This window comes from Halichoeres trimaculatus, unplaced genomic scaffold, assembly GCF_033239565.1.
Source record: "Halichoeres trimaculatus isolate MK-OKI-2021-1 unplaced genomic scaffold, fHalTri1.1 fHalTri1_scaffold_1, whole genome shotgun sequence".
In the NCBI taxonomy this organism is placed as follows: Eukaryota; Metazoa; Chordata; class Actinopteri; order Labriformes; family Labridae; genus Halichoeres; species Halichoeres trimaculatus.
Window position 1 is genome coordinate 25,153,463 of NW_027437179.1, and position 20,979 is coordinate 25,174,441.

The window sequence follows — 20,979 nt, forward strand, 5'->3', positions numbered from 1 at the left end:
AGGAACCTGACGCTGCCAGGCAGACTGAGGATCCTTCATACCAGCAGGAACCCACCAGAGAAACCTGACTCCTCTTTGTAGTGCTGTCATCAGCAGCAAGGATGCTCCCACTCACGAGAAATAGAGACAAGGAAAGAGGCCTTCTCTGCCAAAAAAAACAACCTGAGAGTAGTTGCGACGGTAAACAGGGTAAATCTGATGTCACTTATCAAGAGCAAGGAAACCTCCTGAGCTAATGGGAGTGTTTTATCAAACGCTAAGTGTCTCTTGATCATCTCAAATTACAAACTTTATTGTCACATAAAACAAATTATTCCCTAATGCCTGTTTCCTAAGACGAGAACTGTGACAAGAATTTAAGATCACAGCTGAGCCAGAGTGGTTGCATCAAACAGCTAGTGTGTTTTGTCTTTTTCTCTCCTGAGATTTTAAGGACTTCTGTGGAAACACTGTTGACACTGTTTGAAAGAAACACTGCGGTTTTCATTCTCACAGAAGCGTATCAGCTGTCTTTCATTGTTTCCAACTGAAGACAAGCTCACTCAACCTTTCCCTTTTAGATGGGCGTCACCTGATCTCCTACAGGCGGGTCATGCCTCCTCTGGATACTGCTGCCTGCTTCTTCGCCAGCATAAGGAGGAGAAGGCCTGTTGCAACTCATTCAGATCCACCCGTTTCCAACACTCAGGACTTTTTTGGTTTGTCCATCTTAAAAAGGTCAATGCAGAAAAGCAGGAAAATGAACTTCCTAAAAGTATTCGCTGCATGCTCAGTTCAAGCATCAATCATTGGATGTTGTAACCCCAAAGAATTCATTTCAAACATATCTGAGCTACAGGGCTGAAGTGACTCCGTGTCAGTCGGATGAACTGCTGACTGAATGTTGAAACCACAGCCGTCACACAGACTGTGTTTCCGTGCTGCTGAGGGTGTAATTTGTTCAGCCCAGCTCTCCTCGAGGATATATGCAGCCTCTCGCTGCTGGGGGAAGTTTGCCATTTGAACTGAAAGTGCGGTGTCAGTGCGGGGTGGGTGAGCCTTTTCTCTCCCTGTGATGTTGAGCCGCCTGGCCTCAGCCTGAAGCAGCCTGCTTCACTGTGTGGTTAACCACAGTCCCAGCCCTCCTCTTTACCCCCCCCTCCAAAACTCTCTTGGCTTAAGAAGTGATACTGCCACTGCTGCTGCAGCCCTGTCAGGAATGTCTCTCCTACCCTGACATGCAGCTATGTTCCCTGTTTGCTAAATTTTCTTTAAAAATGAGAAAAACAGTTGAGCTGAGAGGAAGGCCCCGGGAAATGGTGCCACCGATCCACATGAGTGACAGCAAGGACTTTAGAAGACATTCTTTCACAAAAAAAAGGGAACTCAGAAACCACCAGCTGCAACTCGGTGTTTGACAGATGAGCTAGGAAAAATAGGTCACGCACACACCAGAAGTGTGCCCTTCCCTCCGAGAAACCATGAGCAATTGGAGAATTACTCCCTAAGTATTCCCAGCTCTGAGTGGCCTCGCTGGCTGAGGTTTAGTCAAAGTGAACGACCCCCTCTGTGGTTCTTTTTGTGAGGAGGAGGAAGAAGAGGAGGAGAGGCTCAGTAAAAATGAAGAGGTTTCGAAAGGATCGTTTATCTTTCTGAAGAGATACCAGGTGAAGGAATGATGATGTCCAGCTTTTATAGCGAAGATCACACAGTAAAAGCAAGCCTGTGCTGCTGGTTCAATCTGCCAACAAATAAGGTGCTGGAGCTTCTTTAAAGAAATCTGTGTTGAATATTGGGGACATTCCTCCTTGCATGTGTACGACACAACCTTAGCGTAAAAGCTCCTCGCACCATCCTGAACACATCTGAGATTCCTCATTGATCATGCCGAGCTCTGTTGCCCCACTTTTGAATGAGCTGCTTTGGTTTTCTGCATCAAATCAAAACAGAATGCTTTACAGTCAGGGCCACCATTGAGCAAACGCAAAGAACAGTTTCCAGATGAGACAGTTCATGAAATTTGATATGCCCCGAGCTGGAAAATGAATGGATGAAAATGTGTTTTTTGAATGAGGAGGGACTTTTAGCACACTGTGTTACTTTTTAGCTACCATGGACCCTATTAAAAAGAAAAGCTGCCATGGGCTTGTTTGAAGCTCTGAAGAGAGTTTTTAACAAGTTCACCCAGTGAAGGTGGAGAAACTGTGATCCAGTTTGAGCAAATCAAACCTTTAATGTTCTTTCTTGATTAACTGCGCTGCTATTATCCGTGGCAGACCTTCTGTGTGTTGCCTCTCGCTATTTTAGGATGGAGCCATCTGCTTTTTTTTCTTTGCAGGAGGGCAGTGGGGGTATCTTCAGACAAAAAGGCTGATGGAGAGACAGAGGGGGGTTGTGAGAGGAGCAGCTGAAATATGGTCCCACTCTGCTGGAAAACACAAAGACAAGGGCCAAAATTTGTAGTCTAAAGATGAATTCAGCCTTTGACGGCCTCGACTTTAACCTTTAAAATTTAGGTTTTTGCAGCTGACATTCAAGCTCAATGTGGACCTTTTCTGAATCAGAATTAAGATTTATCTCCAAGTACATTTGCACATACAAGGAATTTGTCTTGGTGTGTTGGTGCTAACAATTAACAATAAAATAATGAAAACGTATGACAGAATATAGAAAAGTCATTATATGAAAAAAAAAAATGTAGATGATATAATAATAATAATAACTATAATAATAATAACTATAATAATAATAACTATAATAATAATAATAATAATAATAATAATAATAATAATAATAATAACAATGATAATAAAAAGAATTTAAATACTAAAATATTAAAAAAATAGAATAAATAAAAAAATAGGAAAATTTATAGAAAAATAAAATTATAATAATTATAACTAGAAACAGAGGATACAAGGAACAACTAGAGCTGTGCAATTTAAAGTTCAGTGTGCTCCTTTCTTCTTTCAATCCTTATTTGTTTTTTTACTTTTCACTCTGCTGTTCATCCAATACAAAAACTAAACTGTGTGACTGTAATTCTTAAGTCAAATGCATTTTACTCAAAGCCTCTCAGTAATATTAAGCAAAAGCCGGAATAAATCCTTAAAAGCTGCATTAATCCAATTTATTTCCTCTCAGTAGCTTCCTGTAAAACTCAATAATAATGAAGCAGTATTTACATTTTTTAGATCTTGTGAAATCAAAAGCTTTTTTTCCCTTTGAACTGGAGCTGTCTGCCCACTTAGGGAATTTGGTCTATATGTATTAAATTACAGCTGGTTCATAATTATGAAAACATTTCATTATGTGTTCATTTGCACAAACCAGTATACTGATGGTGAAGTAGAAACAAATTAGCTCTCCACCAGGTCTGACTCTCTTTGATGCCCTGCTGGCAGGTTTATTACTACTGCTCTGGAAGTCACAGGATAACCACAGGATAACCATGAAACATGTTGACTTATAACAGCATTTGAAGGAGATTTCACATCCATAACCTGGAGTCTATACATCATCATTATGAGAGTCCTTTCCACAGGACACCTGCTCCTTTATATTCCTTCTCTTTCACCATCTACAAACAGGAAATGAAAGCACAGAGCAGGAAACCCTCTGGAAACAATAGAAGGATGCTGGAGATCCCTGACCTTTGACCCTTTCAAACAGAGCCCTGTGGCTGCAGCTGTTTGAGGGATGATGTTTCCAGCAATGATTAGAAATCTTCAGTGAACTGAGGTGTGTCAGTCTGTAATGTCTGCTCACTGGTGCCCAAATCTTGGTTCAACTCCAAGCTGCGGTCCTTTGCTGTATGTCTCCCTCCACTCTCTGCTCCTCAGTATTCCTGTGTCACTTCATCCACCCTCTCTAATTTAACAGTCGCTTCACTGAGCATTAAGAAAAGCTTTGAATAATGACCTCAGCACAATGCCCACAGTGTGTTGGTTTCTCTTCAGCTGCCTTTACAGAGCTGTACACAGGATGTTACTCTGGGAATCTGAAGGAGGTTTTCAGGTTACACAGGATTTAGACAGAGCATGCTCAGCACAGACCTGTTTGTAGTAGACCCTAATCCCAAACTTTACTCTAAAGCCAAAACACTAAATTCTAAAAGACTTATTTAGAGCCAGTTCTATGATTTGCATTTCCAGACAAAAAAATGATCCAGACTGCCCGCAGGTATTTACATTGTGTTAAATACTTGTCATCAAGTTTATTTATAATTACATTTTTGAGGGATACAACCATGACCTTATTATATTTAGAAAAATGTGTATAATTTTTTTTTTTTTTTTTTTTTTTTGTGGTTGCACTTTTTGGCAGTTTATTTGTTTAGTCTGGTCATAAGTCTTTACATTTTATTACATTATAGGATATAAAGGTTGTACTGATGTACAGCAAACGTTTTCCAGATATGCTCTGGCAGAGTGGGTAAGGTAGATCATAAAGGGTTAAATAGCATCATGCAAGCAGTGTGTGAGAGCCTTGCAGCAACCTCTGGTATTATAAAGTGAAGCCAATGTCAAAATGCAAGAAACTGCACTTTCTGAAGTGTCCACCAACACCCAGGTTATCATTTATAATGCTAAATCAAACATGTTTACAGCCTTGTAGGCTGAGACTTATGCACAGATTTGCATAAAAAGGGATACAGCTGAGCTGACCGATAGAGAAGAGGGATGTTTGCCAGGAAGCCAAAGACCCAACTGGACTCCACCTCCCTCTGCGTCTAGGCTGACTGAAAGTTGGTTGAGTCAGCATTTCCGATATGATGACAGCTATGATTGTTTGGCTTCTTCAGAAACTGACAGATAATGTCACTGAGATTAGGTTCATGATTAGTACGGTCTTAAGTCAATCTTCTGTTGATGTTTTTAAAAAACAGCAAACCATCAAACATCAGGACTATAACACTGGATGAATATTTTACTGGAATACATTAAAGTCTAGAAGAGTCCTTTAACTGACCACAACTGTAATCCACTGCATTTCTGGAAGTATGCCATTTATGCAACTGTTTTTACTTCAACACACACCAAAAACTTGACAGAAAAAGAATAATTAATTGATTAATCACAAAAGTAATAAAAAATCTTACGTCACTCAGGGGTTGAATTTTAGACATTTTAAGCAAATCAATAAATGGCACCTCTTTCAAATTAAGTGATTGATCTAGAATCATGACATACGCATACACATATCAGAGTATCCTTTTCATGACCTGCAATGCTAACTGTGGCCACTGCCCCAAAAATTGCTTTCTACAAACATCTGCAAGTTAGAGTGCTCACTTCTTTCCATAGACTGCATAAAACATGGACGTAGTCTCGCCGACATCACCCGTCTGTTTCTGAAACGGAAAATGAAGCACATCGGCTATAGCGGCCATATTGGTAGTGGCAAGGGCTTCGCCTACAGCCATAGGATGCCTGTTGGTCACGTGACCCTCAGTAACATTAGCGACTCAGACAGGAGACGTTTTTTGAACCAGGCTGTAAATAGGTTAATTTCTGCTTTGAAAATGCCTTTTTGGCTTGGTGTGTATGTGACTTCCAGTACTTCCGGAGCCAGCCTCTCGCAGACACTCAAGAAACAGCAGATTTTAGCACTTCCACATTGTCTCATATTCTTAGACCGGAAGTTGCCACTTGCTTCTTTCCTACGTGTGAATGCTGGAAATTGAACATCAGGGAAATTGAGCTGTTGAATAGAGATGGGTACCTTTCACATTTGAAATGATACGGTACCAATGCCCGGTACCTGGCAACAGGTACCAGTACTCAACGGTACCAATTTTTAGTACTTTGTTGTGTTTATGTGGTAAATCATATCAATTTGTTTAATAATAAAATGTTTTTTTATAATTTAACATTCTTCAATATACAACCTTGCAAAACTTCTCAACAAATTTGGTAGAGGGAGAAAATTCAAACTGCTCCTCCAAGAAAACAAGACAAGATTTAGTTTGGTGATATCCGCGGTATTACAGTACTGCACAGGAATCCACGTGCAACAACATCCCAACCACAAGTAATAACTGATACAAGCTGTTCATTACTGTAACTCATCAACCATTTGGGCTTCAGAAAAAAATCAAACATTTCCTGAAAGAAGAAGAGATGAGCTCTCTGGGCATGATCTCTGGCTCTTTAAGGACAAAATAACCAAAAAGAAAGTCAAGGTGGTCTGTTTGATACTTGGGTGATAAAGAATACTGCACATTCTCTCTGTTATGGTTTTGTACTTCACTTTACAGCCACATCTATTTTCCCTGAGTGGGTGTTTGTTTGGGTGAGTTTCTTCTGTGCTGCAAGAATGCAGCTAAGTTCAAAACACAACCATCAATTTCCAAAGACTGATGCAAAGGATTCAACTTTCCACACTAAACTTCCTCCCACGTACTCCTCACCCTGACGCACTGACACATTTATATACCCTGGGAACAAGATGTAACTTGTGATCCTGCAGAATTAAAACCTGCTCCCTCCTGAAGAAGTTAATCCAGGACAACGATGATGCCCTGGTGCAGCGTTTTACTGCAACTTTGCTGTTTTGGAGAGCCACGTGACATCTTGACGCAATGAAATCGAAAAAAACTGGGGGTGCGGTGAGCAGGAGGGATTGTCTGCAGAGCATCCTGAGGGCAGCATGCAGGGGAAGCCTGGCTGGAAGGGGAGGAGCAGGAGGAAGGGATCATTTTACTGCAGGATACTACAGCCCAAATACATCTGAGGAAGATGATGTACTGCGAGCCTTCTATGCAGCTAAAACTGACAGTTTGAGCACACATGTAAGTATTTACAGTGCCAAAAAGAAGACTCGGGTTCCACATGTGTTTTCTTTCCCTACAGCTCTCTATGCTCGTGCAAAAAAAGGAACATGTCTTTATATAATAGGGATACATTTTAAATCATAAACAGCCTCAGAGGGTATTAAACACTTTGAAAATAGCATCCTTGGGTATTCACATCATCATGTGCTTAAGAAACACACAATGCACGCATACATATACACACACACACACACACACACACACACACACACACACACACACACACACACACACACACACACACACACACACACACGCACACACACACACACACACACAGTAGACAAAAGCCACTCTGAGCCAAATTTCAGGAACCTAATCCCCGACTCAGCTCTGCAGTATCTGGTCCGCAGAGCCAAACTCACATGAAAAGCAGAGACAGAGACGAATGCAACCCCCTTTATCCAGACCCTAATTCACTCTTTCTGTGTCTCCTTCAGAGTCTCATAATACAAGTTCCAGTCGCTGAGCTAATCCTCACTTCTCTCTTCTTTTTTTTCATATTATTCTTCTTCTTCTCTGTTTTTTTTAAATCCCCTAATGATTAATGCAATTTTGGATTCATGAGGGCTGCCCTCCTGATGTCAGCAGTGTTTCCTCCCTCAGCTGTCTGTCCCTACATATCGTCTGTTCCCACATTAGCTCAGACCGCTGCAGCACGTGTGGTAAAAGATAAGACCACAGGAGCTGAGACCAATCAATGGAGGGAGCAGAGGTGAGCTGGCGGAGCGTCCCACAGCATGATGTCAGCTGTCAGTCCTTCGCTCTTAATCCTCGCTCCTAGTTATCTGATGGTTAACCGGATTTGTGCTGCATGTTCTGTCACTAAATCGATTCAGAGTGAACGGAACGATTTGTGAATGAGATGTCATGAAGCATTATTTTCACTCATTCATAGTTTTTTGTGGTTCTTATCAGATCGCTTTGAATGGAAAAAAGACTCCAAGTGAAAATAAACAAGCATTTGTTATTTATATTTTGCCAAGCTCCACAATGACACTCTTTCACTCTGGATTCTTTATTCGACTGAGATGCAAGAGGGGAGCCAGAGCTACACCCTTTACAGGCACCAACTGTCCATAACTGCTTGTATCCAAGATCCAGCTCTTCAGGACCAGGCTGAGAGGTGTCTCCATGGCAACAAGGGCGTGTAACAGTCCCCTGGGAGCAGCTTATTGGTTGAGAGGTGGAGTCTGATGGATGTGACGATGCACGTGTGGATGTATGCACTTAGACGCTATATAAACAAGTCTGCACAGGTGAAGCAGTGAGCAGCAGTACTGGTCAACGCTGTAACTCTGTTTTAACCTCCTCTTTGAGGACAGATTGCTTAAATTAAAACATGATGTTCTGCTAGTGGGCCTCTGAAAAAAAAAAAACAACTTAACCGAGACCAACGCAAGGACCGCTTTGGTCAAGAGGTGGGTGAAAACAGAGTAAAGTTCAGTTTCAGACACATAGATATAAAGAGGAGGGGAGTCAACTTTTTTTCAACCTCAAGTTTAACCTCATGTGAGTCTCAACCATAAGAGTGTCTTTCCTGTACAGGTTTTCAAGTTGCAGTGAACATTTACAGATTTTATTTGTAGATAAAACATCCTGCAGTGACAGGAAGTTGAAAGCTAAAACCAGCTTTCTTTGTTGTGTCAAACTGTTGGACATCCTCTTAGAAATTAGTGGAAATTGAAATTGCAAAGTCATTCTAGACACAGTTTTGTGTCTGATGAGCCTTTTTTTCTCACATCAGAGGTGGAGGAGAGGGATTTTAGGAGCTGCACACAGGTGCTCTCTTCAATTATCTGAAGTCTACAGTGGGACATGGTGAAGTCAATCTATTATGTCCCAAGCTGGCAGTAAAAAAAACTCTTCTAATTAGTCCCTCGAATGATGGCCTTTGGACTGAGAGTTATTTTTACAAACCTGACCTCTAATACTAATTGACTAACTAATTTCTGTGATTAATTTTGTAGTGATGGTGGACACAGGAGCCTAACTGGCAGACAGAAAAAGGATAGAAGAGCAGAAGAAAGCTTAACATGAGAATGATACAGCTTAGCTAAAGGCTAAAAGGGCTAAGGTGTTTGTGATATTGTCCATTTTAACCCAGATGCAGCAGTTATTCTGCAGTGGTCTGTTCAAACTTGAGAGTCTGTCAATAAAATGAAGAGTGAGGTTAAATTAGCTGGCAGGACATAACAGGGATTCACTAACGTTACACATTGCGGACATCTCTTAGAGCACCAGGCTGCCAGCTGCACTAAATATAGACAGCTACTAAACTACTTATAAACTGACAGTCTTTGCTTGTTGTCATGTTAGCCTACAGTTACGTCAAAACAACAGGCAGCCAACAGCACTGCATTTAGCTGGCTACTATTACATTTGCTTGTTGTTGTGTTTCAAACCGTAGTGCTACATAACCGTACTGTTAAATACCTCACCTCGGCTTGTTGTATCCTGTAAAAAGTTGTCTCGAAAAAAAAATTGGTTTCGATCCGATCTCCATTTAATTCCGAAACAAACATATTGCTAAAAGTAATTTATGACAGTGTGCAAGAGACTCTGGGCCAGAAGGTGGCAAGGCAGTCAAATTAAAACAGATCCTCCTGATAACTTGTTTAAGGGTATAACAGCTATTGGAAATGGAGTAACTGATGTTTTAGAACTCAAACGTTCCCTTTTATATTTTCTATCAGTGAGAGATAAATGTCTGCTCTCATATTACATTCAGCTTTCAGGGTGGTATCATTTCCTGGATGCTTCAGAGTCAGCTTACTGGCTCAGAGAGCTGTGCCTGGAGGAGACACTCGACTGCGCCAGGTCTCTATGATAGCTTGTTTTTGTTGTTTGTTTTTGGGGGGCAAACAACACCCACCACAGATGCAGGGACAGAACTTAGTACTGAGCAATTCCCTCAACTTTGGATACAAAGCCAAAAGACAGAGAGAGATTTCCCAAACTAGCAAAGCTGTTGCTCCAGTATTTCTGCATACAATATCATACATACATACAACATCAAATTGAATCAATATCGAATTGAATCACAACCTAAAGAATCAAAAGTGAAATGAATCGTGAGGTTCTTAGCAATACCCAGCCTGAGTCAACAACATTGTATTGAGTTTATAAGTAAATGAATATGACACTGGTCACATGATCTGGATATCTCTGGACATAAATAAAAAAAAATGAGTAAAAAGCTCTGCACATGATATTAAGTCTGACTGCTTCAGCATAACGTAAAGAATCGTCAGGTGAATCGTTAAGCATAAAGGCTAATGATGTTGATGGATCAAACCATTTCTATATTTGACTCTTAACAGGAACTGGTTATTGATACTCATCCCTAATGTTGATACTCATATTGAAGCCTTCTCAATAACCCTCAACTAAAAGGCCGTATGATGGAAAGTTACACCAACGTCTCAACTTAAAACTTCGAATATAATCCTGTTGTAGCAGCTAATGGCAGCTAACACCAAGGTAACAAAACATTTGGCTGACTGGTAAGCTAACAGAATAAGCTCAGAATTTACACCTTTCATCATTGATTTTCACAGTTCATCTTTTATCAGCAAAGCAAAAAATCTTATCAGTTTGTCAGCTTGTCTGTTTGATTTAATAAAATGTCAAAAGTATGACATTAGATCAGCATCAGAGCATTCAACCCTTAGACTGATTTTAGAGAAAAATGGCTGCCTGTGAGTGTGATTGATGGAACCCTGGCTTGCTTTTTTCTGGCATCAGTATAAATCTCTTACAGGAAAATAGCAAAAGTACAAGCCTACATATGTCCTTACAGTTTGAAATAAGACTCCTAAATTTAATTAAATTATATTTAAGTGCAACAGCTCTGTAACTAGATTTAAGTCCCTCAGCAGTATTGACTCAGTGTTGAAAGCTGGGGTTCTCGAGACAGTGGGGATGAAATTTCTTTCAGCATGGACGACTGAATGAAACGACAAGGGAAACATGGACCGACTGGCACCAAATAGGAAAGAAAATGAAATGTTATTTTCTGCTTAAATGGACCTTTGTTTTATGAACGCAGCACACAAGTCTGAAGGACTGTTATGAGACTGTGTTAACAGATAATCTATGCCTGGTAGATCAGCTGTTTATTAAAAGAGTGATTATCTCTCACACCCTAATGAGAGGGTTTAACAGGTGGCAGCTGCATTCATCACACTGGGCTGATAGAGACCCAGAGTCGACGGTGATGTAGAGCCAGCTGAAGGACGGCTGGATGGTTTATGATAGCAGAGGGCATGATGATGTGACATTGATATATGGTCTTTCCGATCCACACGTGGATCTCTTTGATAGTTTTGACAAACATAGTAATACGTGGCAAGAGTAGATAGTCAGCTGTGACACAGGAATCTAAGGTTTCAAGATTTATTTGGTTTTTGTATCAGTTTGGGAAATACACTCCCTGGAGAGGATGGCCTCGGTTCAAATCTGACCTTTAACTGATTCCCCGCATGTTTCTGAAGATCTATAAAGATCTGCTTATTTACTTCAAAACAAACACATGCCTTGTGAGAGTCACATCTTCACAAAAGTGGGAGCAAGTGCTCATGAGTAACGGAGTCTTTGGCATGGGAAATACTAGCTTGTCAGGATAGCCGTCACCGCCCCTTTAAAGGGGACATATCATGCTTGTTTCTCCTTTTCACTGGGGCTGGGCGATTATGGTAAAAATAAGAATCCCGATTATTTTAAGTGATAATGAAATCACGATTAATATACACAATTATTCATTTATTCAAAAACTTCAGCACTGATTTAAACACAACTTTAAAGAACCAGCAAGTGGCACATACAGTATTATTGATACACATAAGTCACACACACTTGCTGTGGCTGCACATGGAACACAAAAGAGCTATGAAGCACAGGAACTTGCATACATCTACACTGTGTGGCATATTAATTGTTTTTCTTTGATTATATTGTTTTTATGATTGTCAGATGGCAAAATTGAAATCACGATTAAAATCCGATTAATTGTCCAGCCCTACTTTTCACTATGCCAGACTAGGATGCCTGTAAAGCATTTCTGCCCTCAGTACAAGTCATTTAGTTCCTTCATTGCCCCACAATAGCGTTCTAAATATCCTCAGTTTAGGCCATTCTGAAGATCTCGTTGAAACGCTCCGTTTCGAGAATGACCTCCAGTAACCTTGCAACGTCACAGCCCGTTGTGCTCTGATTGGTCAGTTCTATCAGAGGGGCGGAGGAGGTAGAGCCAGGGGGCAGTTTTTGCAGCATGGCAGTATTTACAAGATCGCCATATTGAATGGAGCAGACCGAACGAGTTTGCTGTTTGCCAAAACTTCACCGTAAGGCATTGATAGCACTAATAAAATAGCAGAGTGTAGGATACGTCCTTTTGTACTGCACCCCGAGTCAGACCCGGACGGTTCTGCAGCTCAGGAGGAAGAAAATCCACCTCGACACAGATCATCTCAGGATGCTTCAGTGTGGTGAGTCAAATCTGTGCTGTAACATGTATAGTTTATACGTGGAAATAAAGGCAGACTTCACCAATAAACTATTTCTCTAACAGGGCTCCATCCTGCTCCTTCACTTTTCTCTGTCTGTTTTATCCATCATGCTGAAAGTGTAGTCTAAAGATCGCCTCTACCGTCAGTTCGTCAATATGTTATTACCGCAGCATTATTGTGGTCCAGGTTCACAGTGCATGTCAGAACAAGCATGCAAATATCACAGTCTCACAAGTGTTACGACGTCTGCTAAAACTACATTGTTTTAACTGCTAATTCACCATGTAAAGCCGAGCTGCTCAGCAGAGCAGAGTCCCCGCATCCAGCACTCAGTAAGTCGGCTCTTGGTGGGTGTATCCCTCGGTGGTGGTTGTGTGACTAACTGACATCACAGAGGAGGAGCTGCTTTATCAGATTACTCCAATAAAAAGAAAGGATCCTCGTGTTGTCACAAAGGTCGAAATCTCGCGGCCAAATGGCAATGACCTATTTTCAGGGGCATCAAATCTCGTTCCAGGATATCAGAAAAAATACAATATCTCATTTTTTTTTAAATTAGGGGGTGAAAGGTCTTGTTTTCAATATGTTATATGTAAGTATTAAATCAGGGATCAGCATGATATGTCCCCTTTAAGCAAGGTAACACAATCCCTGATCACAGCAATTTTGGCCCTAACCCTAGCTCACTGCAAACTCCAACACAATTGGACAGAATAGCAGACTGCCAACCTTTACTCATCAGTATCAGCCGATGTGTAAAAGTGGGCTGATATGTACTCATTGGCTGCCAGCCATTTTCAGAGCATCTTAAACAATCTTTCAGACCCAAATAATATTGTTTTCTATGACTATGTAAACACCAAAACTACCCAAGAAGAGTAGACACTCTTCTTTTATGTCTCTCTTCCTGTTTTCTATCCAAAAAACAAACAAAACCTACTTTTTTGATCGCTTTCTCCACACTTTGATCCTCTACATGATTGTCTTTTCACATGATCACGCCACTTCTCTCTGAACTACCTCGGCACCTCATCTCAGATCGTTTTTTATTGTTTGTTTTTTTTTATCAATATTGATTTTCATGTAGGCACAGCCCTTGTGTGTTTCAAAGCAAACTAAAACTCCTTTCAGGACCTTTAATCAAGATACGATGTGTCAACATGTGTTTTTTTCAGTGCTAAATTAAGAAAATAGCTTCATACTTATTGCACACATAAGGTTGTGACAATCTTGTCTGATTACTCACAGAAGAAGTGTATCTTCCAAAATGTCAAACTCCTCCTTCAGGGATTTTCTTTTATTATCGACGCCGTTTGCAGTTGTGAAATCTTCACTTAGCAGCAGACCAACTTCAGCTGCTTTTCTTTGTTTGTCATCCCCAACTAAGCCAACAAACAAGCTCTGAATGCAGGCCAAATTTTATTGGACCTTAAGAATAAATAAGCTGTCCCGCCTAAGACTTCTCTGGGTAAATAGCTGGTAGATAGTCTTTTTCATGTGCCAATGTTCTCTCAGTCAGCAGCAGGTTTTCCAAACAAGCTGGCAGCTGGAGGATCATCAGTCGCTGAGTCAGTGCAACCCTTTCTCAAAGCCTCAACATGCCAGTTTGCTCACCGCCAGCTTCGTGCTGCCCAGCAGGGTGTTAATAGCTAACTAACCAAATCGCACCACGGAGGCTACAATTAAGCTCTGATCATGATAAACATTTCTCGCAACAACTGAGCATCACATGCAAAACCAAAAAACAAACCCGAATTAACATCACTTGCCCTGGGTATTTTAGAGTGCAAACAGACCACAGGCTGCATTCAGCGATCATTATGTCTTTGCTAAAAAAACATGAACCCTGAGCTGCTATGAGCATTTATCTCACTCAGCAGAGCTGTCTGCAGCCTCCAGCAACAACAAACAGAGACACACCTTGTGTCACTAATGATTCTCATCAAATTTAAATCGGAAAACAGCTTTTTATAAGGTCAGAAGTGCAGTCTTTAGACCTGATCTACTGAAATCAAATAAGAGGAATATGTTACACAAACTGCCAGCAAGCTACATCTGCGTCTGTGTCATTTCTGCTAGAGATATCAGGATACTTTCAGGTTTCTGCTGCATCCTTTGATGAGGTTAAACCTGTTCCACTTTTAGTCTATCAGGAAGAAATAAACAAAAAAGAAACAAACAACAAACAAAAAGAAAAAAAGACAGCCGGCCCAGAGGTGTTCAAATCAAATGGTGTTTTTTGTGTTTCATGTTGACTCTGTTTGTTTGTGTGTGGTTGACAGTTTTGAACATTTGAGGTACCTTAAAATATTTCAACGCCTCCAACCAAAAGAGCTGTATACAGGGAGAATTTTTGAAAAATGGAGACTTGTTTTATTTTCAGAAACCTAATTCATTTGCATGCATGTGTTTCTTTGCGTGTGGGTGCCCTGGTGTCGGTCTATCAGTCTAACGACTGGTGTGACAGGGACTGAGTCAGCCTGTGGTTACTTCAAGGAAATAACTGCCGTTGCAGGTCACGATCTCTGTGTTCGAGAAAGTCAGCAAAACAGTTTGATTTGGAAAAAGAAGTCACAGGTATGGCTTTGGCCATGTGCTATCGCCGCTTTGATTTGAGACATCAGAGTGCATTTGTTTGAATACTCAAGTTAAGGTGCTTCAGTTCCAGCATGCTTGAAAATTAAAGTAAGCAGAAATGGAGCTGCATTAAAGCAGCATTCAGGGATCCCAGCCAAGAGACGAGCTACCTTGCTATCTGTGAGGTCAAAGTACAGTGCTGCTGGAAGATGTGAACACAGGACTAATGGAATAAAACGAGCTGTGAAAACAGTGGAGTGCAGCCTGGGTGCACTCATGTCTTGACATTTACTGGCGTCATCTAAGGTTTCAAGGCTTTGTCCTGTTGATGATGTAACCTTACCATCTCTATCGCTGCCCACTCAGTCGCTCTTAAACCGACTAATTCACTACTGATGACTGGAGCTAAGAAGCAGCCATTTTTATATCAGATTCCATTCATCCCCGCCCTCCTTATGTGGAAGTATTAAAGTGATGCTATATTTCAGTGTCGCTGCCTCAGCTGTAAACGTCAGCTGCTGATGGTTGAGCTTGAAAGCAGCGCTGCACAAACAGCCTATAAACTGTTTCATATGATACAGAGGAGCTCTAAGTCCAGCAGCCTGATCGCTTTTGCTTCAAACAAAGTCTCTGCACTGCTCTCCTCAAATTTTCTGTAATGTTTGTGGATTCTAGACCTGAAATTTGAAGAAGACGCTTATTCACACGTCTCACAATGTGAAATCCTCCCTATTGATCATTTCTTTGCATTTGTAGCAATGCTGAACAGATAGATGTGCAGACATATCTGCTATGCCTGTCACTCTCACTCTTCAACCCCCGATATTTCATTTATTCTGTGACATACAGCTCTCCTGAGTTTCCCCAAGTTGCTTGTTTTACATATAACCCCTGCGCCTTCATGCTTCTGGAACATTTCCCTGAATTTATCCTTTTGTGTTGTCACACAAGCTCACTCTGAGTTCTCGTAGAAATTTTTCGAGGGCATTGGCAGGAAGATGTTCAAGTAAAGCTATCTGCATTCACACAAATAGCCAACCCTAAAAATCCCATTAAGTTTGCAGTGTTTTTTTCGCTTGTGAAAATACAGCTTTGCTAACTTTTGCCAGCCAGTTCCAAAGTAAGAAAAACTAGAAAAGCACTCAGAGAGCACAGACCTCTGTCAAGCATACTGTGATTGTCACGCAACACTGTAGTCCTACTTTAATGTTATACTCCCTTTCAGCAGACTGTCTGCTACAATTTGGTGTTAGCTGCAGGTTTGTACGATAATTTGTTACCTGACAGTGTTGAAAATTGTGATGACCCAGTACATATTTCATATTCCAGATCTTAGTATCTAGAATATTCCCAGAATCTGGATTGCACTTTTACATCTGTCAGAAATTATTGTGACCTTGTCTTGAATTCTTTAGCAAAGCAATCTGACAATTTATTGTGGAGTTATACACATATGGTGAAAGCGGCTCTATCTCACACTGAAAAGGAACCATTTAAAATATTCCTGGATCCAGACGGTGATCTGGATCACCTCCAAAATTTGATCACTTCTTCCTTACCCCATTTCGAACATTTATTGAAAATTGCATCAAGATCTGTTTCTTACTTTTTGATTTATGTTGTTCACAGACAAACAGACAGACAAACTCTCCCAAAAACCTAACCTCCTTGGCAGAGGTAATAAATAAATCAATCACCTAAAAGCTAGTGTTTTCCCAGGATAAAGGCTCCATTTCCCATGAGCACTTGCACCCACTGTTGTGAGGACATGACTCTTAAGGCGCGAGTTTGTCTCAAAGCAAATGAACAGATCAGATCTTTTTAACATAGCTATTCTTTGTTCAAAACAACTCTTAACTGAATAAAAAGCGAAAAGGTAAAGTATTTATTGACAGTTACTGGGCCTTTGTGCTTGAAACGTGATAACCAGCAAACTTTGTAAACTCAGTTTGTTGGTGTTGTCAGAGATACAACATCTTACCTTACTAACCTACATTTGCGCTGATAATCTCACTTTAAAATGTTGATTACGATCATGCATATACCAAGGTGTGAGACTTTTTCAAGATCACTTGGAAAGTCCAAACACCCCCTTGGAAGAATTTGAGTTTTAAGAGCATTTCTGACACGGACAAACCCTCAAACTGCATTTGTACGAGTGCAAAAGGAAATTTGAAAAAGAATTCAGGTCATGAGTCAGCTGGAAAATGTTAAGAGGGCATGTGAGAATGGGGCTATAGAGTCCCAGCTTTTTTTGGTCAGTCATTCTGTGTTCAGAGTACAAACTGGGTCTATTGACATGCTAATGCAGCATCTGTAGCTGAGCAGCCTGAATAAAGTGAACAGTATCTACCAAGGTCCTTCAGAGAGCTCGGCTTCGACAGTCAGCCTCGGGGGGTCGTCAAGAATTCATGAACGGCCCTGGGTTAAGATATTACCACAGAAGAATTAAATTCTGCATTTTGATGTGCTTTCAAACCTGAAGCCAGTGCATTCAAGCAAACTGAGTTAATACAAACCATTCCTCCATCTGACACCCAGTTTCTTTTATCATCAGTATAATAGAGAAGCGCTGTGATCTTGTTATGACCCAGTCAATGACCCACTGATGATTCGTCCCCTCTGCCATGTACACATTAACCATAAAGCAATAATTCAGAGTTAGACAGGTGCAATTTTCCAATCTGAATTTCATTACGCTTCACTGATGGCCATTGTTGTGGGCTGGTGGATGTCAGGAGGGGAGCCCTCTGTGTCTGCAGGCAATACAACATGCCAGCTGTGAATGAAAAACCAGCAGCATTCACCATAAATTACCATCCATCCTGCTCACTCAGTTTAAAAGCCCTGCTGGAGCAGACAGGGGCCGACTCTTTTAAACAAGAGCAACTCTCCCGTGACCTACTGGGATCAAAGATTAATTAATGATGCAGAATGTTTTCAAAAACTGGCGTGAGTAAAGATGAGAAAACTTCTGAATGAGAAGCACATGAGAGGAAACTTGAGTGAGGTTGTTCACGCAGAAAGAGTCCAGGGAGTGAGAATCTATGGGATCAGAAAGTGATAGTCTGCACACACAAAGAAGATGAGATCAATTCTACAAATCCACTCACAAGGATCTTAAGACCTGGACTGGGTCATGAGGGTGATCAGCTGAGGCCCCTGAGGCACAACACTGTTAAACCCACTGAGAGACAAAGAGCAATAATGGGTCTGGGGGTTGAAACCACTGGGAACCTTATTTCAACACCACACACAACTGAAAAAAACACCTCTTACAAAGGGTAGCCTGGCTCTAATACAGTCTCCATAACCAGTTAGCCCTGTACAGTTCATCTTATGCAGACAAGGGCTGGTATAAATGGATAACACAGGATTAAATGTCAAACCTGTGACACCATGCTGAGCTGAAATCTGTTCAAAATCCACAAGCATCCTACAAAGCACATAATCCGGTTTCCTAATCCACTAATTTCTTTTTCTTTACCTAAATCATTGTTCTTGATAGTTTAAGAGCTTTTAGAGTAAAATGTTGTTACAGAGAGACCTTGGAGTATAGTGGCAGTCACTGAGGCAGTGTTTAACCATGTTGCCAAGTGAAAAAACAGCCAATCACTGACAATGAATCTGAAGCAAAAAGAAAAACGTGAGAATAGTGTGATCACAGAGCTGTGTATAACAGCTCAAACCACACATCCTTCCCAACTATAAACCTTTACAGTTTAATTCACATTATCCATATGAGATGTTTTTAGTTTCTTCCGTTAACCCACAAAATGTGCAATCACAAGGTAAGGGAACACAGCCAACACCAGTTTCTACACAGGACTCATTTTCACCCAGCAACTAACCAACCAAATGATAAAATATCGATCTGTAGGCTTTAAAATTCATGAAAGAAATCTCTTCCACACGGAAAAGGGAGGAAGAACCGCTACACTCCCTTGTCACTGGGTTGACTGTCACGGTTCATCTGAAGGGAACGGTGTTCCGTATTAACTGGTGTTGAATTAACTGGTGACAGTCCAGGCAGATGTGAAGTGGGCGTGTCTTTGAAGGACCCCTTTGTTTACTATCCAAACACCTCGCGAATCCATTTTACACAAAAAAATACGCTTTCTGCACCCATTTACTTAGTGGCGAAGTGACTTTACAACATTTGGCCGGACAACGAAAGGCATTGCAGGTGTGTGCAGTTGTGTACCACTATGAGAAGCTATGCAAACCTTTTTCATTATATTACTGCAGGTCATTTTGATAAATGTCACTAATAATTTGGAGTGTTCTGGTGATGTTTTAGTGTGGTGTGTCTGTGTGCTGAAGAATTTATGTGCAACCACTGGGAAGAAGTTTATTTGACCTTCCAGTCATGGATTCAGGATATGTACAAACCATAAAGGTCACAGAACTATAATGAATTAGTATTTTCTCAATCACATTCACAATTACTCTGCTGTTTATCAAGGTCAGTAAGAAAAAGGTCACATTTTACCAGGATTGCATGGGCACATGAAAGGAAAGCACGCCAATGTGAAACAGTTAAAACATTTATTGAGCTCAGCATTTGATTCACACAGCTTTCAACACCACATGTCCCGATCTGATGTTAAATAAAAAGAAGAAGAAAAGAGTCATTGATCATGAAACTCTTAAAGGGCTGCACTGTTTACAAAGTAGCCTATCATTTGACCATCGCATTATGGCGATCTTAACGGGGATTTATGTACTACTATGGGTTACAAGGACGACTCGTTTTGTCGTCAACAACACCACACACATTGCAGTACAATATTCACAGGTAATTCAGCATGCTTACAGAAATGCACACTTGTGCTTACACTTAATGCAGACACATGTGCACATCAGCTTGATCCCAAGACGAACATGTACCGAACATTAATTTTCCTCCACATCGTCAAAAACCTACTTCTCTGAAACTATTTTCTAGTCCTCCCGAGTCCGTCATACGTTGAACATGAGCGAATTGTTTGTTGATACGCCGAAGTGACGGTAAAATGCGGGTTTCGGTGCTATCACAAGTTGACACAGTCCAAAGTTTGTCATTTTCATCAGGCATTTAAGATAGCTACCTATATACTACCTTACGTATATATCCGCCGTCTAATAAGCCTGTAGTTCTTCAAAACCTTTCGTTGTCCGGCCAAATGTTGTAAAGTCACTTCGCCACTAAGTAAATGGGTGCAGAAAGCGTATTTTTTTGTGTAAAATGGATTCGCGAGGTGTTTGGATAGTAAACAAAGGGGTCCTTCAAAGACACGCCCACTTCACATCTGCCTGGACTGTCACCAGTTAATTCAACACCAGTTAATACGGAACAACGGTTCCCCGAATAGACCGTGGGGGTAAAAGGGAAGAAAAGCAGGCTGATAAACATGGTCTTGGTCAGGCAGAGTAAACGGACAGGCTCTGCAGAAACAATGCACACACAGGCGGACACACATCACACACACACACCGCACCTTTCACTTGGGTCTCATAATCCGCTATGATCTCCTTATCCTTCTTGAATTTAGTGGATGACATTTTCCCTCTGGTTTTGGGGTGAGACCCCGCAGGTCGAGGACTCTACTGGGTCTTAGGTGATGATCCCCGACTCGTAACGTTCCTCCGTTTTTCGTTTTTCTTCTCTAGCGCTCGTGCATTGAGGAGATTTAGCTTCAATGTGTCGTACTGCCGCAGTCCGACTGTTTTAAAACACTTTGATGGTTATGAAATTAAAAAGAAAGCAGTCCAGTGTAACATTCTTCTGTTTTTTTTTCCAGCGAGTTCTTTTTTTCTCGAGTCCTCCTCTTTCTCCTCCTCTTGGCACCGGTCAACTCAACGGCTCCAGCGGGAAACAACAAAAGACGCTCGCGAGCTCCAAACTATGGCAACATGATGATGAAGGGAGAGAGAAGAAGTGCGTGAAGGGTTTCTGAAAAGCAGGTCCTTGTACCTTCTGTGTCCGCAGATGAACAGACATGCGTACATGCGAGGAGGCAGGCAGACACCGCTCGTCGTACTCTGACAAATTGCGCTGCAGAGAAACAGGAATTTAAAAGACTGTCACGTGATTCT

At 41.1% G+C, this 20,979-nt stretch overlaps 1 protein-coding gene across 2 annotated transcripts in view; it reads right to left on the reverse strand.

Moving 5' to 3' along the window:
* The window catches only part of srgap3 (SLIT-ROBO Rho GTPase activating protein 3), a 75,591-nt gene extending 54,612 nt beyond the window's left edge, over window positions 1–20,979 (reverse strand). The window contains exon 1 of one of the 2 annotated variants that reach the window (XM_074665321.1): window positions 20,382–20,979. In XM_074665321.1, the coding sequence (XP_074521422.1) occupies window positions 20,382–20,445 (64 nt within the window). In that variant the 5' untranslated portion in view covers window positions 20,446–20,979. The remainder of the gene's footprint in view (window positions 1–20,381) is intronic. The other variant, XM_074665345.1, reaches the window with a different exon arrangement.